Consider the following 17665-nt stretch of genomic DNA (forward strand, 5'->3'; position numbering starts at 1 on the left):
CGGCGCTCGGCGACTTCCCGCTCGCCTGGGGACTGCCTCCGATCCAAGGCTTCGAGGGAGGCAGCGGCGACGGCGCGCCACCGACGGCAACGACGGGTCGTCGACGCGGTCAACGTGCAGAAGGACGGATCTATAATTTTATGTTTGTTGGGATCTTTTCTGCTTTTTTTCCGATGTAATGCTTATCCTTCTCCCGCAAAAAAAATAAAAAATAAAACATGTATTAAACGTTACTTCACTAACTGCCTTGTCCTAAATCAGCCAAAATCTGTTTATGGATCCTAGATTTACTTTTAGATACGCCCAACAAATTAGTTCGTCGGCTTGGACAAAAAAATATCTTTTTTTTTGAAAAATATCTTAAACACCCTATATTTAGAATGATAATTTACTTTTCCCTTCCTCCGTTCCCCCAAAAAGTTATACGAAGTTGTGCAAGCAAATGCAAACCCAAAGATACACATGTGTCACTCCCTCCCTGGCATCCCTATGACCCTATCACGATTCACGCCCTCTCCCTATCTATAACATCCGTTGTTGTCCATTGACAATTCAACCTCACTCCATGGCTCCACATGCACTACCACTGGACACTTGCCCACTATAATATCCCACCCCATTTCACAAATCAAAAAAATTCACCGTTACCAAAACATCTTTTCTCTCTCTCCTTCTTAAGCAGGTACCACTACAAACTACAAATAGATTCGGCCTACATAAAGCCACTCATCTGTGTCACTGGCTCACTCTATTTCTTCTCTCCTCCTCACCCTCTCTGCCGCTAACCACCTTCCTCTGCATCTTTCTTTCAAACCCACCACTCCTCATTTCTCTCCCCTGTTTCTCGCTTTCCCCTCCGACCGCATCTCTAGCGACGGACATCCTTCTCCAATGGTGAACCCACCCGAGCTGTACCACCGCATCCTCGACGTCCCCAAGGGGACCTCGCCGCAGGAGCTCCGCGCCGCCTACAAGGGCCTCGCCAAGAAATGGCACCCCGACAAGCACCCGCCGTCGTCCAAGCTCGAGGCCGAGGCGCGCTTCAAGGCCATCACCGAGGCCTACGAGGTCAGTTATCGGCCCCGCTTCCCCTTCGGAGTCCCCACGAATCGCAATTCGTCCTGACTTGCCGTGCTCGCTCCGGCGTGGGCTTCTTTGATTGCGCAGGCGCTCATGGACCAGCAGGAGAACAGGGCGGTGTTCGGGGTGTGCAACGACGGCCGGGCCGGCGAGACGACCGGGTCGTTCGGCGCCGGCGCCGGCGCCTGCGGAGCCGCGCGCATGGCGAGGACGCGGAGCGACGACTTCTGCATGAGGAGCGCGCCCGCCACGCCCGCCAGGGAGTTCGCCAAGGTGTACAGCACCGGCAACACGGGCGGCCGCCGCGCCTTCGCCGAGTTCTCCAGCTCCATCATGCGCAAGGCGCCGCCGCTGGAGCGCCCCCTCGAGTGCACGCTCGAGGAGCTCTGCCGCGGATGCAAGAAGCAGGTCAAGTTCACCCGCGACGTCGTCACCAAGAACGGGTACTGCTTCCTTCTTTATTCTCCCACCTACTAATCCATGAACAAGATTGATTGAAACTTCCTCACCTGTATTGTCACCAACTGTCGCTTATCATCCATTTCTTTTTTATTTTTCTTGCTTATTAAATACCAAAATATATAATAAATCACGCGGAATAGGCTTGATGCGGTTATGTACATGGCATATGAGTGGATCGATGCCTGGAAATATCAGGGAGGCCAGAATTCAGAGTTTGTTCAATTGCAGGGAGGCAAGAATTCAGACTTTGTTCTGATGGTGACATCAATTCCACTTTGTGCCCGTCCCCCAATTGCCTGCACTGTTTGCAAATCCTCGATGAATAGTAAACCAGCCGGCACGATCGCTTCTCCCTTTCCAGCCTATGGCGCACTTCTTTTTTTACAGTGGATGACTGCCTTTATAGGCGGCTCCATTCGTTAGGGGAATATCTAGCTAGCTTGCTTTGGAGCATAAAATTGAAACCTTTAGGCAACTGCTCTTTGGTGTGCGTCTTCTTACCTAGCGGGCATCTATGCTATCCTTGCAAGATTATCCTACCTAATATGAGATATAATAATGCTAATAATGTTCTTGAAAGGGTTTTAGTGTCAGGGTCCTCCTATCTCCATGTTGCTTTCTTTGCTACATATGTGTATACAAGTTTGTTGGGGGCTTTGATTACCCTTGTTTTGGATCTATAATCTAACAAAGACGTAGTCCTTTTTGTGCAATAGGCAGTACACATAATTTTGTTTACATGTGAGGGGATGGTCTAGGAGGGTTCAAAGACAATGACTCCTGAACTTCCTTCAGCCTTAGACTCTATATCACAAGGGAATATTGTTGAACTGATCACCTCCACTTGATTAATGCTTTTGACAGGTCAATAGTTAAGAAGGAGGTGGCCCAGATGATCATGGTGAAACCAGGGTGGAGGAAAGGACACAAGGTCACCTTCGAAGGGATGGGGGATGAGAGGCCAGGATGCCTACCAGCCGATGCCATCTTCATCGTGTCCGAGAAGAAGCACTCGACGTTCAAGAGGGTAGGCGACGACCTAGTGCTGAAAGCCAAGGTGCCGCTGGTGAGCGCGCTCACCGGCTGGTCCTTCTCGTTCAGGCTTCTGAGTGGCAAGAAGGTGACCTGCTCATTTGAGGATGAGATCATCTGCCCGGGACATGAGAAGGTCATCAAAGGGGAAGGGATGCCGATCATCGGACGGTTAGGCGCGCGGGGGGATCTAAGAGTGAAGCTGGAGATCGTCTTCCCGGAGAAGCTCACCAACGAGCAACTCACCGGCCTCGCTGAAATTCTGAAGGACTGCACCTGAGTTTGCACATGTTAGACCCAGCTGTATGTATCAAATTTTCTTGGCCCCGTTGTTAATACTCAGAGCGTGTGGGTGGGTACATAAAGAGATGCGTCCTTGTACATACAGGTTTTCCATATATATATGAAACGTGAGCCAAGCATTATGTGCATAGTACATGCTTGGTCCATGAGCTGTATGTACACGTTTTGTCTACCGAGATCTCGCCTTCTTTTCTTGTCCTCAGTTGCCTTTTGATACCTCCAGTTCATTCATTTCATTAACTAGCTTAAGAGTATACTAGTACTGCATACAGATGGCAAATCCCAAACACCTCTAGCTAACTGCTCTCCAGTCCTCTTGTCTTGTACAGGAAGCAGGCAGGAACAATGCTTTGGCTAATTGGCAGGAACTTCGTCAGTTACCATGTCTAATTGGTACTATGTGCTGGTGCCAGCTTTGCCTAATGCCTTCCTTGGCAGAGGAATTCACAGCTCTGCTTTGTGCTTTTGCCAAACTTTCCTGTCACTAACTGACACGCTGTTGATGCTGCTGCTGCTTAAAACTGAAGGAGTTCAGGATGATCAGTAATGCATGGATCATGAGCCATCTGTTGGGCGAGATAAGCACGCGTGATCCAGAAAAATCGGCGAAAATTGGACCACGGTTCAGAATATCTTGTTCGTACTCCAGTGAAGCTCAGAAAATGAATGCAGTGATCTAATTAGCTGAGATGGAGAAGAAGAGCTGGAATTGATGGTTGGTGCACTGAAGTTTCTCCAGCAGATTTTGGGCCCCTGATGTTCCTTGAAAAGAAAGAGCAACCAAATCCTCCAAACCAACCCTGTTCCTACAAGTTGTGGTGGTTCAATGCCAATTGGCATTTGGTAGCCAGACCAGCAACGGAACAACTTGTGCATTGCCAGTAGGTGCAGCACAGATACCATGGACAACTACGCACCAAGGGCTCTACCTGTGTTTGATTATGCCTAACCTCTTTTTTCTTTCTTTCTCACATCTCACTGTAGCAAATTCGACAAGATGCCGACAAATACTGTTCATCAGGTACAGTTAGCTTACAAGAGGTTGTTGTATCGATCCTAAATTTACAAACATGGAAGCATTGATCCTGCTTGTCACCGCCAGCGCCGGAGATGACTAGTACCCCATGACCGCCGACGAGATATTCAGCAATGGCTCGAGAGTGTCAGGTGTGAACTTCCTCGCAAACAGGAAGCACATCGACGTCGGCCGAGAATTGTACAAGCAGGGCCTGTCGCTCCTCCTCCTCCTGATGCCTTGGATCAGCTCCACCGTCACGTCCCGGGCGCCGTACTTGGCCGGGTGAGGGCCGCCCTTGGACCAGTCGACGAACGTGACAGTGCGGTTGGCGTTCCGGTCGCCGTGGAGCATGTTGACGATGGTCGGGAGGTAGTGCTCGTCGGGATAGCACGAGGGCCGGCAGTGCTTCCTGAAGAGCGGGTAGTAGGTGGTGTCCGCGAGGACGCTGGTGGCCACGTCTCTGCTGAGCTCGAACCACTGCGAGCCTTTCCTCCACTGCGGCAGCCTGATGGCCGGCGCCATCCGGCGGTTGTACCGGCCGCGGCACTGCTTGGTCTTCACGTAGTACACCTCCACGAAGCTGTGCCGCGAGCCGACGAGGTAGTCCCGCACCGTCGGGAAGCTCTGCACCGGGATGCAGCTCTCAGAGAGGAGCACGAAGCGCTCGTTGGAGAAGTCCAGCAGCGCGTTCGCCAGCAGCCGCTTCTCGGCGTCCATGAGCGATATGGATCCCCACAGGGTCTCCTGGAGAGGCGATCGTGAGTTAGCTGAGCGGCATGGGGCGCGGCCGGCAATGGCGGCTGCGGCATTGTGTGTGTCGTCAGTCGTGTACGTACCTGGCTTGGGATCTGGCGTCCGTAGAAGGGCGAGTCGGTGGAGAAGTTCATGGCCAGGCCCGGCGGCGCGTGGATGTAGATGGAGAAGCGGCCCTCGTGGCCGCGGAAGAAGCGCTCCCAGAGCGGCGCGAGCGGGAGGGCGCCACGGCCCGCGAGAAACATGAAGGCCACCTTGGGCACGCGCTTGAACGGGTACGGCGGGCCGGCGGCCACCGGCACCATGGAGGCGCGCCAGAAGAGCTGCTCATCCGTCATGTCGTGCATGAGCTGCGTCGGAGCCACGAACTCCGCGAAGCCTCCGGCGTCGTTGCCGTCCGCGTAGACGGTGCTCGGGAACACGATGTTCCTGTAGATTATCTGGTTCTGATTGCGCGGCCCGGCGGCCGTCCAGAGGCCGGCGACGATGCCGACCGTGAAGATGACGAGGAGCATGATCCCCCTGGCGACGCAGGTGGACTCCTTCCTCGTGAACATAACCTTGAAGTCGTCGACGACCCCGCCGCCCTTCTTCATTGTTGCACTTGTCACTTGTCACGACGGAACGCAACAAGGCGCAAGCGTACAAAACCCTACGCGGCAAAACCCGAGCTCCTCCTCGACATGAACGATGGGGAGATCGATCGATCGGTCGATCGATTTAAACGAGAAACCTGGCGAATCGCTTGTGAGACATGGCTAGGGCTTAGCATATGATGCGATGCCAGGACGAACTGCACACTCCAGTATATACTCGGGCTACTGATCGATTCCCGGGAGCTTTCACGAGCAAGGCATGAACAGAGGACGAGAAGCGGAGAAAGGTATATACACACATACAGTTCGATCGATCGATGTTCCCCAAGATAGCGGCCGGGATCGAAGTAGTAAAATTGCCAAGAAAAGAAGCAGAGGAAGTGCCAAAAAGAGGGGAGATCGAGATGGATCAAGAGGGGGGAAATAGCTGGGCGATGATTGCGCGTTGGGAGTTTAAGTAACGTACGTAAGGGGTACGGTGTACATGGATACGGGATTTATTTACTGTAACCGGTTGTAGAGAAACAAGAGTCTCTTCTTGGTAATGTCAGCCCTGGGTTACAATATATTCTGTCCAGCTTCGTGGGATAACAGTTTTTTGTTTTGTTTTGACAGCTCGGTGGGATGGACGTCTGCAGCTCGGTGGATTGACGGTTAACTTGGAGGATATACTTTGGAATACAAGGTTGTATGCACACATTCCAGTTGTTTTTGCACATAATCCTACCGTAGTACGGAGTAGTTAATTAACTAAACAAACAATATCTCAAAAGAGTAAACTTAATAGTATTCCCTCTGATCCATATTAGTTGCAAGTAATATCGATATGTCTAGACATATTTAAGTTTTAGGTACATCCATACTAGTGGCAAGTACCATGATCGCGCGCGTTGCCATGTCCGTCTATTTTTTTATATGATGATATACATTTTTGAAAATATGGAGGAACAAAAATAGACGTTCAAATTTTCTAAACAATATACTGAATTGTCTATTATGATTGATTAATTCTCATTTGTGGGTGTCATCAAATACATGACCGTAGCGAGAAAAAAAGAGACCTAGCAAGCTAACATTTGATTAAACCAAGAGCGAACAAATCCACCAGTCCGTATGGAAGGGACTTTTCATTCTTCGGAAGCAAACAAACTACCTAAAAAGGCATCAATGTGATCTTATAATCACTCAAGAAAACATACGGTTGAGACAAAAAAAAGACTGGATTGCTTCATTAAGTTAGTTATCGAGATGAGAAATAAATTAGCTCCATTATGTAATTATCACTTCATTTAGCATCCAGCTGTGGACACAACTATGTAATGTAGAGGGTGTGCTAACAAAAAAGTCTGGATTGCTTGACAAAAAGAGTTCTCCATTTTCTGTAAATAAAATAATACAGAGTTCAGATTCAATTGATCCCTTGATGAAAATGATATAGAGAGAATTACAAGCCACTTATTCTGAACATAGCCCACCTACAAATAAGTAACACAAGAACTTCAGCCATAGAATATTGTATGTACATTAAATCTAATTAGTATGTACACAAGGGGTATAATAGCAGAGCTAAAAAATGTGCAGTCCCTAAATTTTGATAAACTCCAACCGTGAAATAAGCACATTACAAATTTATAATGGCAAAATTCAGCAAAAACAGTTGATGGTATTGGCGTAGTTGCTTCATTTAACTAATGCTCCTCCAACATATTCAGAGGTCCTCATCGGAATCACCAGGGATTTCCTCCCAACTCCCAACATTCGGAACATTAATTACATTGCAAAATTCCTCAATAGACAGAACATATCTTTTTTTGTGCATGGTGAATTTAACATCAAACTTGGCGGGGATAGTCTTAACTCTCTTAAATGCCTTGTCTTGGTATGCACAAACTTGAATGTGGCAAGGAACTCCCGAGTTAGTTCGGCATATGTCTTGTATGGTCGGCTTGCAAATCCTTCCAGCCAAGTATACTCCAAGAAGAAAGCAAAGTCTTCTTTTATATGCAATGCTTTAAGCATCTTGGGGTTTTGCCACCTAGTAGCATTGACCTGAAGGGCTTCCACTTGATAAAGCATCATCCACTCAAAATCACGTTCATCGTCCATATTAAGGGACACCTTTGCATTCCTTCTTGACCTAAAGCTACTAAACAAGCTCTTGCCCTTCTCCATGAGGATGAATACCTACAACACTTTAACCAAAATCCACTAAAACATTAGATGTAGCAAGTTATATCAACTCAAGAATACTCATAGAGGCTCTACCAAGCAAAACTACCAATTATTTCACCCTAAATCTTGCAAATCTTGGAATTTCTCAAGCAAAATATATGACACCAACAACAACATACTCCACAAAATATAAAGCATCATATCAAAAACTAATTGGATGGGTGGAGGAGTCGCATACCGATGAGTAATTCCTCCAAAGAAATTTGCAAATGGCTGCCTAAATTGATAGATCGAAGATGGAGCAACAATGGAGAAAAGGATTTTTTTCTAAAAATACATGGTCAGGTTTTGAGTCGAGGGGAAGCACCTGGGCCTTTCCCCCTCATCTAACTCCCTCTTTGGGGTCAAAGACGACTGGTGGTGCGGCCAGAAAGTTGGACCGCGCCACCCATGCTCTTTCCTCCCATGTTGGCTGCTTTGCCTCGTTCTTTTGCCTAGTGGATCCTCTGTGAAGAAAAATGACATGTATGTTTTTTTTGGTGATTTTTGGAGAACCTATTTTGTGTAAAAAAATTCCAAACTCACTAACTGTTAAAAGCTGGTGGAAATTAAATGAAGAGATAAAATGCTAAATGGAAAAACTTGAAAGAAACTTTAATACTAATGATAAAAAAGTACTAGGAATCATAATCTTATCATTATCATGTTAAGAATGAGGTTGATCAAGTCTCATTATTACTATGACAAAGATAGAAACAATGATTCAAGGAAAATAACAAAGGAAATTTCAGGGTAACTCATATTACTGATTGGAATAGTTCCAACCATTAGTATTTGGTACTTTGGTTTCAGAGGAGGAATAGGTATTTCAAACCTTCCAACTTTCAGAAACTTGGGCTAAATACCATTAATACTTTTCTTAGATAGCTCAATGGAATTATTCTTCGGGAAATGAATATTATGTTCCTTTCCTTTCACATGGAAAGTAACTTTGCTTTCAATGCAATTTATAACAGCCCATGCGGTATTTAGAAAAGGTCTACCAATTAAGAATAATAGATAAATTATCATCTTCATGCATTTCTAAAATCACAAAGTCCGTAGGGATTTGCACATTAGCAATCATAATAGGAACATCTTCACATATACCAATAGGAATAGCAGTAGATTTATCAGTCATTTGAAGTGAAACCTCAGCATACACTAATTTATTCAAGTTAAGCTTCTTATAAAGAGAGAATGACATAACACTTACCCCTGCTCCTAAATCACATAGAGCATATTTCACATATGTATTTTTTATAGCTCAAGGAATAGTGGGAATACCTGGATTTCCACGCTTTTCTGGTAACTTCCCTTTAAAAGAATAATCAGCAAGCATAGCAGTAATAGCTTCATTAGGTATTTTCCTCTTATTGTTAACAATATCTTTCATATACTTTGAGTATGGAGGAATTTTAGTAGCATCAACAAGAGGAATTTGCAAATATAAACTCTTTATCAAATCAATATACTTCTCAAATCTTTCATTGTCTAGAGTTTTAGTTACCTCTTGGGGATATAGTATAGTTTTATGAACCCATGGATCCTTTTCTTTACCTCTTGGTTGCGGTGGAGCCTTCTTCTTATTTTTATCCTTAGATGATTGCGGATCTTCATTTATTGTAGGCTCGGGTTCTTTATCAGCAGTATCTTCAGGTGGTTCTTCTTGTGGTTGATACATTTCCGCATCTTCTTCATTATTCTCATCTTAAGTTTCAGCATCAGAAATAGATACATCATTATCTTCATCTTCAGAATTCTTATTTTATTCATGTTCATTGGGAGATTTCCCTGCAATAGATTTCTTCTTGCAAGCTTCTTGTTCTTTTCTCTTAGGATGTCCTTCAGGATAATCAGGGTCCTGAGTACTTGAACCTCCTCTAGTATTAACTCCATACACATGTCTTTTCTCATCAAGAAGCTTTTCATACAATTTATTTTGAAGAGAAATCATTTGCTCAACTTGATTATGCATCATATGATAATGTTTGACAGTCATTTTAAGGGAATCTACACAAGATCTCAGATTTTAATGAATATTTTCTATATTGCGAGAATTTTCCAATATGTCCCTTTTAAATCATAATCAAAATTCCCTCTATCATAAGTAGAACTATTAACCAAAGAAACTTCAGTAGGGAATGATACATCTTCATTACCTTTACCAGAGTTTATAGCATGTACTTGAATAGGAAAACATGGCCCATCAGAATTAAATTTATAGCCATCTTCGGAGCGTTTCTTCAACTCAAAAGTTTTAATGCCTTTCTCCTTGAGAAACTTTGAAGCTTCCTTCATATCTTCATTAGAAAATTTATGAATACCTCTTCCATATGTAATATCTTCATCAATATGCCAGTCATCATGATTTTTTCTGATGGTATTCAGTAATTCCTTAGCTTTTTCCAGAGTCCTTTTCCTGAAAATATTACCTACAATACTGTCTAGATAAGATCTAGGTTCTTTAGTTAAGTCATTATAGAATAAATCAAGTAATTCATTATCCTTTAAACCATGGGCTGGACACTTCCTCTCGAGGGTACTAAATCTCCCCCAAGCTTGCGGGATACTTTCTTCTTTACCCCGAGGGAAGTGAATAATTTCCTCAACCAAAGCATGTATCTTACTAGAAGGAAAATATTTATTACAAAATGAATAGATTCATGCTTCCTTACTATAAATAGACTTAGGTGCTAAAGAATTAAACCAAGCTCTTGCTTCACCTCCCAAACAGAAAGTAAACAATTTCAAGAAGTAATAACGTTTTTGGATTTCAGTATTTCCAAATAAATTTGCCATCTCAGAGAGATTTATTAAATATTCCCAAGGAGGCTCTACCACTAAAATTAATAGCTTCAACTCTCTCTATTTTCTAAGGCTCAACATTGAATTCATAGTCTCTATCTTTAATGTAAATCACAGGAGTTTCAATTTTTCTAGCATTAGGAAACAAATCTTCTAAGCAGGAACTTAAGCTAGCTTCAAATTCATCCAAATCATCTAGCTCGACATTCATAAAAGCTTCATTAAAGATACTATCCTCTTTAGAATTTGATCATGTTCATCATTCAGTTCATCATGCTCAATTTAAGATTTCATATTTTCATCAGACATGGAGTTGGATAAATCAGGGATATATTATTTATCCTTATCAACATCCAACAAATATCTTTCATTACTAGTTGACATAATGGATAATGGAGAACTAGTATGAGCAATAACTTTCTTTTTAGTAGCAGGAGTAATGGAAGCTTGAGGCCAAAAATGTGGTCTAGAAGGTAAATATGTACCTTTCCTTGTAGTGGAGGGCATGGTAACCTTCTTAGAAGGTTCCTTATTCTTTCAGATGATGAGAAACAAATAAGTGCAGCAAGTAAATGATAACAAGTTGTCTTACTAATAAAAGCTAGGGTCCCCAGCAACGGCACAAAAAATGTCTTGATACCCACAAGGATAGGGGATCACTGAAATCTTCGATGGGAAGTATTACCCAAATTTATAGTTCGACTCAAGGGGAACACAAGAATAACAAAAAGACTTTAGCAATTGAGACGTCACTCTCAACCACACCTATATATCAATAAACTCACAAAGCAAGTGCTAATTTTATTTCAATTGATTCAAAGTAGTAAAAAAACAATAAATAGAAGCAGCATATTTCCAGTTTTCACCAGAAGAAGTAATGTGAAACTTGCAGTGGCTTAGGCATTGATGACCCACAAGTATAGGGGATCGCAACAGTCTTCGCGGGAAGTAAAACCCAATTTATTGATTCGACACAAGGGGAGACAAAGAATACTTGAAAGCCTTAACAGCGGAGTTGTCAATTCAGCTGCATCTGGAAACAGACTTGCTCGCAAGAGTTTATCAGTAGTAACAGTTTATAGCAGTAGCAGTAGTGAAATAATAGCAGCAGTGGAACCAAGACAGCAGTAGTGTTTACAGTAAACAGCAGGATTAAAATACTGTAGGCACAGGGATGGATGACGGGCGTTGCATGGATGAGAGAAACTCATGTAATAATCAAAGCAGGGCATTTGCAGATAATAATTAAACGGTGTCCAAGTACTAAGCAATCCATAGGCATGTGTTCCGTATATAGTCGTACGTGCTCGCAATGAGAAACTTGCACAACATCTTTTGTCCTACCAGCCGGTGGTAGGCGGGCCTCTTGGGAATCTACTGGAAATTAAGGTACTCCTTTTAATAGAGTACCAGAGCAAAGCATTAACACTCCGTGAACACATGTGATCCTCACATCACCGCCTTCCCCTCCAGTTGTCCCAATTTCTGTCACTTTGGGGCCTCGGGTTCCGGACAGCGACATGTGTATACAACTTGCAGGTAAGATCATAAAACAATGCATATCATGATGAAACAATAACATGTTCAGATCTGAGATCATGGCACTCGGGCCCTAGTGACAAGCATTAAGCATAACAAGTTGCAACAATATCATCAAAGTACCAATTACGGACATTAGGCACTATGCCCTAACAATCTTATGCTATTACATGAACAATCTCATCCAATCCCTACCATCCCCTTCAGCCTACAGCGGGGGAATTACTCACACATGGATGGGGGAAACATTGCTGGTCGATGGAGAGGCGTCGGTGATGATGATGGCGATGATCTCCTCCAATTCCCCGTCCCGGCGGAGTGCCAGAACGGAGTTTCTGGTCCCAAGACGGAGTTTCGCGACGGTGGCGGCGTACTGGATGGTTTCTGGCGACTTCGACTTCTCGTCTCGCGTTTTTGGATCGAAACCCTTAAGTAGTCCAGAGGGGGGCGTCAGAGGCCAGCCGAGGCGGCCACACAATAGGGCGGCGCGCCCCCCTCCTGGGCCGCGCCAGCCTAGTGTGTGGGGGCCTCGGGCCTCCACCAGGCTTGCCCTTCTGGCTCCGTAAATCTTCTGAAAAAATAAGACCTTCGACATAATTTCCGGGGATTTTCCTGAAAGTTGAATTTCTGCACAAAAACGAGATACCAGGGCAATTCTACTGAAAACAGCGTTAGTCCGTGTTAGTTGTATCCAAAATACACAAATTAGAGGTAAAACAATAGCAAAAGTGTTCGGGAAAGTAGATACGTTTTGGACGTATCAACTCCCCCCAAGCTTAGCTTATTGCTTGTCCTCAAGCAATTCAGTTAACAACTGAGTGCGATAAAAGAACTTTCACGAACACATTTGTTCATATGATGTAAATATTCTCATGATATGGACAAGTACTTAGGTAATTCATAATAAGATACATGCAAATAAGATCATCTAGCAGCTATGTCAATCATGGAAAAGGTACCAACAAATTAATAATAAGCATCATGAATCATGTCTATCAGCAGGATTGCAATGTTCATAAAAGGGTATGATAAAGTGGTATCTCGCTTGCCCGTATTTGGATCAGCAAAACATAAATGCTCAGGCACCTCTGAAGTTCATGGAAAGACTAGAAATAGAGATTGTCAAAGATAAAAGCATCAAAGTTATACCACAGTCAATCATATTTTTGGGACAAACATATTATACTAAGAATGACAGTTGTGCTCTCAAGAAAGTGCTCAAAGAAAGGATGGTGACACAACATGAAAGTAAAAGAGTGGCCCTTCGCAGAGGGAAGCAGGGATTAACATGCGCCAGAGCTTTTCATTTTTAAAACAGGAGTAAAATTATTTTGAGAGGTGTTTGTTGTTGTCAACGAATGGTAATGGGTACACCAACTACCTCGTCAACCAGACTTTCAAGAGCGGCTCCCATGAAGGACATTATTTCTACCAGCAAGGTAGATCATCCCTCTTCTCTTTTGTTTACACACGTACTTTAGTTTTATTATGGGTGACACTCCCCCCAACCTTTGCTTACATAAGCCATGGCTAACCGAATCCTCGGGTGCCTTCCATCAATCTCATACCATGGAGGAGTGTCTATTTGCAAAATTAAGTTGCTTACTGATGAATCAGAGCAAAACGTGTGAAGAGAATTATTAATGAAGTTATTAATTGGGGCTGGGCACCCCGTTGCCAGCTCTTATTATGAAAGTCTGTCAAAAGTAAATGACAAGGTCGAAATATAAACACCGCATACTTCCTCATGAGCTATAAAACATTAACACAAATTGAGAAGCATTTTGAAGGTTTAAAGGTAGCGCATGAGAATTTACTTGGAATGGTTTGAAATGCCATGCATAGGTATTTATGGTGGACACTTTGGAATAACTTGGTTTTCAGGGGTTTGGAAGCACGAGCAGCGTTCCCGCTCAGTACAAGTGAAGGCTAGCAATAGACTGGGGAGCGACAATCAAGAGAGCAGTCACTGTCATAATCATGCTTGCGGCAAAATAAATTAACGGAGGCATAAAAGTGATACAAGAACTCTGAGGCAAAGTAAATCATCGAGGCTTAATTGACTTTTGTTGAGTCATATGCATGCGTGAGCATGTGCCAAGTCGATTCGAATGAATTATTCAGAGGAGGATACCACAATGTCATACCTATTTATGAATAAAACAATGCAAGCAAACATACATGACATGCTACTCATATTAATAAACTGGAGCTAAACATGAGAGATCATGAACTACTAGACTTTCTTAAATGACATATAACTCACATGAACGAACTAAGCATGCTCACATGGATGAGTATATGTACAAAAATGAAAACAAATAGAGTTCATACCAGCCTCTCACCACAGTCGAATTGTCGTAGATCGTCATTATTGCCTTTCACTTGTGTAGCTTTAATAATATGAAATGAAAACCACGCTCCAGCCACCGAAGACCATTGAACTCCAAAATGAACTTTACAAAACCAAAGAAGAACAGCAAATATTTTTGGTGTTTTCGAATCGGAAACAAGAACAAAAGGAAACAAGCAAGCAAAGCAAAATCTTTTTGGATTTTCTTATAGCAAACCAACGATAGCAAACAAAGCAAAATAAAAGCAAGAAAACAAAATAAGCAAATGGTGAAGAGAAACAACAGAAATATTTTTGGTCTTTTTGTGTTTTAGGAAAGAAAAAAAGCAAAAACAAGAAAATAAAAACTAGAAGAGTCACATAAACACAAAGCAGCAGGAATTCGTCAAACTTGACAGCAGTACAATAATCGATTTTTAAGAAATTCTTCCGCTGCCCAACTCGAAAAGTGTTCAACTAATGAAAGTTAGATAACAACCTGGGGAACATGCAAAAAAATTGGCTTCGCAAAATAACGTTTTGGCTGTTTTTGAGAATTTTTTTTGTTATCAGTCCAGAATCTGTTTTCAGGCAGCACTTCCCCAAATATCATCTCCCTCTTATTAGAAAACCACTTAAAGAAACTAAAAAAGTATATACAAGTATCCAACAATCATAATATGCAAAGAATGAGTGATTCCGGTATACCTAACCCCAAGCTTAGGCTTTTGACTCTTCTTGATCACATTATATCACCCTTCTCTCTTGACTCTTGAAAACTTCTGCCACACCAAACTTCTCATAACCTTCATTAGAGGGGTTAGTACTCAAAAACTTTAATCCACTTTAGTCCTGTAGTGACACATTGCAAGAACTCAATAAAACATTAGCTACAGCTCTCCACGTCTAGAAAGCCTTACTTAAAGTCCACAAGAGACAATGCAAAAAACAGAGACAGAATCTGCCAAAACAGGATAGTGTTATCACCAGATTTTGGACAAATCCAGAGGTGGGCCGTAAGAGAGATGGGCTTAGAGGACTACACGTGGAAGATCTCTGAAGCGGCCTTGCACGGAGAATTTGGGCTAGTTTGCCCGTGTATCTTTAATTGTAGTAGGTTATATCTTAGATCAAGATTTAGAGTTTGTATCGCACACGGTGGGATATTCCCACGTTAGAAAGTCCGCTGGACTATAAATATGTATCTAGGGTTTATGGAATAAACAACAACACAACGTTCACCCCAAAACAAACCAATCTCGGCGCATCGCCAACTCCTTCGACTCGAGGGTTTCAATCAGGTAAGCGACATGCTGCCTAGATCGCATCTTGCGATCTAGGCAGCACAAGCTCCACGTTGTTCATGCGTTGCGCGTACTGAAGCGTCTTTGATGGCGCGCAACGTAGTTATCATAGATGTGTTAGGGTTAGCATGGCTCTTCGTATAAACATGCTTACGTAGTGCAACCCTTGCATGTCTAGCCGCCCTCACGCCTATCTCAGGCGTGGGGGCGGCACCCTGCTTGTTCATCGTTTAGTAGATCTGATCCGTTACGATTGCTCCTTGTTATGCAAGGATTAGTTTAATATCTGCAATAGTTAGGCCTTACAAAGGGGGGGAGGATCCAGCGGCACGTAGGGTGGCGTTCGCAAGTCCTAAACAGGATGTTCCGCGGATCAACATCATTGTTGGTTCTTTGGCCTTGTTTAGGATCGGCTTATGAGCACCGTGCGTGGCCGCGAGGCCCAACCTGGAGTAGGATGATCCAATTATGCGGTGAAAACCCTAAATCGTCGTAGATCTCATTAGCTTTATCTTGATCAAGCAGGATCACCAAGTATTCGTGCACCCCGTACGGATCATGGGTGGATCGGCTCTTTGAGCCGATTCACAGGATAACCTGAGAGCCGATCGAGGCTCGTATTTAATGTTTACGTGTATGCCATGCAGGAACTAAGCGAGGCATCCCCATCACCTTCCTGACCAGGTATAGGTCAGGTGGCACGCCCTTGCACTTCGCATCGCCGCGTGTGACCAGAAGAGCATTGCGGGCCGTCGCTCGGAGGGGTCTCAGCCAGCCGCAGCTCTAGGCTCTTCCCGGCTCTACCGTGTTGACAGGCCGCTGCCCGCCGGTGGGTTTTGGCGATCAACAGATAGCCAGTAAAGACGAATTTTTTCGAGGTACTTTCGTTGCTCAAATCAGAGAACTCAAAACTAATGAAATTTGTGTACATATCTGAGGATCACACGTGAATTTGTACAGAATTTTTAGATTCTCATACAGAGAGAAAAACTCAAATTTGTGACAGCTAAAAATCTGTTTCTGCGCAGAAATCCAAATCTAGCATCGACTTTCTATTAGAGACTTTACTTGGCACAATAATGCAATAAAGTAAAGATACAAAGGTATTGCTACAGCGAGTAAAACAAGTGGAGGAAAGAACGAAATGTTGTTTACCTCCTCTATGCACATAAAAAGTATTTGTTAACAAGGTTGATCAAGTCTTGCCACCAAATAAATTTTACATAGCATAAGAAGAAATAAACCTCAAATCAATCATGTTACCTTGAATTGTATTGATATGGACCCAATCATAATATTTTGATATCCTTCTTTAGGCTCATATATAGGACAATCAATAGCTCCAACTTTGATAGTTCTCACATTAGAAATTGTATTAACTCCACATACTTTATCAATCCTCTTGGGGAAATAAACGGTATGCTCCTTGTCATCGACATTGAAAGTAACTTTTCCTTTATTGCAATCAATAACAGCCCTGCGGTGTTAAGAAAAGGTCTCCCAAGAATAATAGACATATTATCATCTTCAGGCATTTCCAACACAACAAAATCAGTTAATATCAAGCAGTTATTAGTAACTTGAACAAGAACATCCTCACATATAACAACAGGAATAGCAGTAGATTTATCAGCCATTTGCAAAGATATATCAGTCGGTATCAACTTATCTAAATAAAGTCTCTTATAGAGAGAAAAAGGCATAACACTAACACCGGCTCCCAAATCACATAGAGCAGTTCTAACATAATCTATACCTAATAATAAAGAAAATAGCGTTTCCGTGGTTTCGTCCGTGTGTTCCCGTCGTCCGTTGTGTTTGTTTCGACCGTCGTCCGCTAAGAATCCGTTCAACATACGTCGGTTGATCGATTCTGCCTTGGATTTGTTTACAAAGAGGCAGGCAAAGCCCAACAGGCCAACCTCATACCGAGACCCGATTGAACGGCACGTACCTGGTTCCTCGTCCAGCCCGGAATCCAATCCAAAGATGGCAAGTACTAGATATTGATCGGGTTAGGCTTTCCTAGCTTTTCCTTACTACCACCGCTGGTTCTCTATATATACGGGTGAGAGAGTAGACTGGAAACTAGACCGAAAACATTGGCCACGCTTGTACAACTTCTCCCGTGTAGTCCCGTTCTCGGCACCTCGACCCTGGTTCTCGAGCCGGCGTTGAACGTCCGCCGATGCCGGACTCCTACTACCGCGGCGGCCATGATTTCACC

The 17665-nt window shown here is 43.4% G+C and overlaps 2 protein-coding genes across 2 annotated transcripts; one reads left to right on the forward strand and one right to left on the reverse strand.

Moving 5' to 3' along the window:
• The first annotated feature begins 709 nt into the window (after window positions 1–709).
• Window positions 710–3049, forward strand: LOC127345229 (uncharacterized). The gene is made up of 3 exons (XM_051371676.2): window positions 710–1068; window positions 1168–1523; window positions 2407–3049. The coding sequence occupies exons 1-3, from the start codon at window positions 892–894 to the stop codon at window positions 2852–2854; spliced, it is 981 nt and encodes a 326-aa protein (XP_051227636.1). The 5' UTR covers window positions 710–891; the 3' UTR covers window positions 2855–3049.
• A 632-nt stretch (window positions 3050–3681) lies between these two features.
• Window positions 3682–5582, reverse strand: LOC127345228 (glycosyltransferase BC10-like). Its single transcript, XM_051371675.2, has 2 exons — window positions 4732–5582; window positions 3682–4639 (listed from the first exon to the last, which is right to left on the reverse strand). Exons 1-2 carry the CDS (start codon window positions 5242–5244, stop codon window positions 3992–3994), a joined length of 1161 nt encoding a protein of 386 aa, XP_051227635.1. The 5' UTR covers window positions 5245–5582; the 3' UTR covers window positions 3682–3991.
• Window positions 5583–17665: the final 12083 nt, after the last annotated feature.

The sequence above is a fragment of the Lolium perenne genome, chromosome 3 (assembly GCF_019359855.2).
Source record: "Lolium perenne isolate Kyuss_39 chromosome 3, Kyuss_2.0, whole genome shotgun sequence".
NCBI lineage: Eukaryota > Viridiplantae > Streptophyta > Magnoliopsida > Poales > Poaceae > Lolium > Lolium perenne.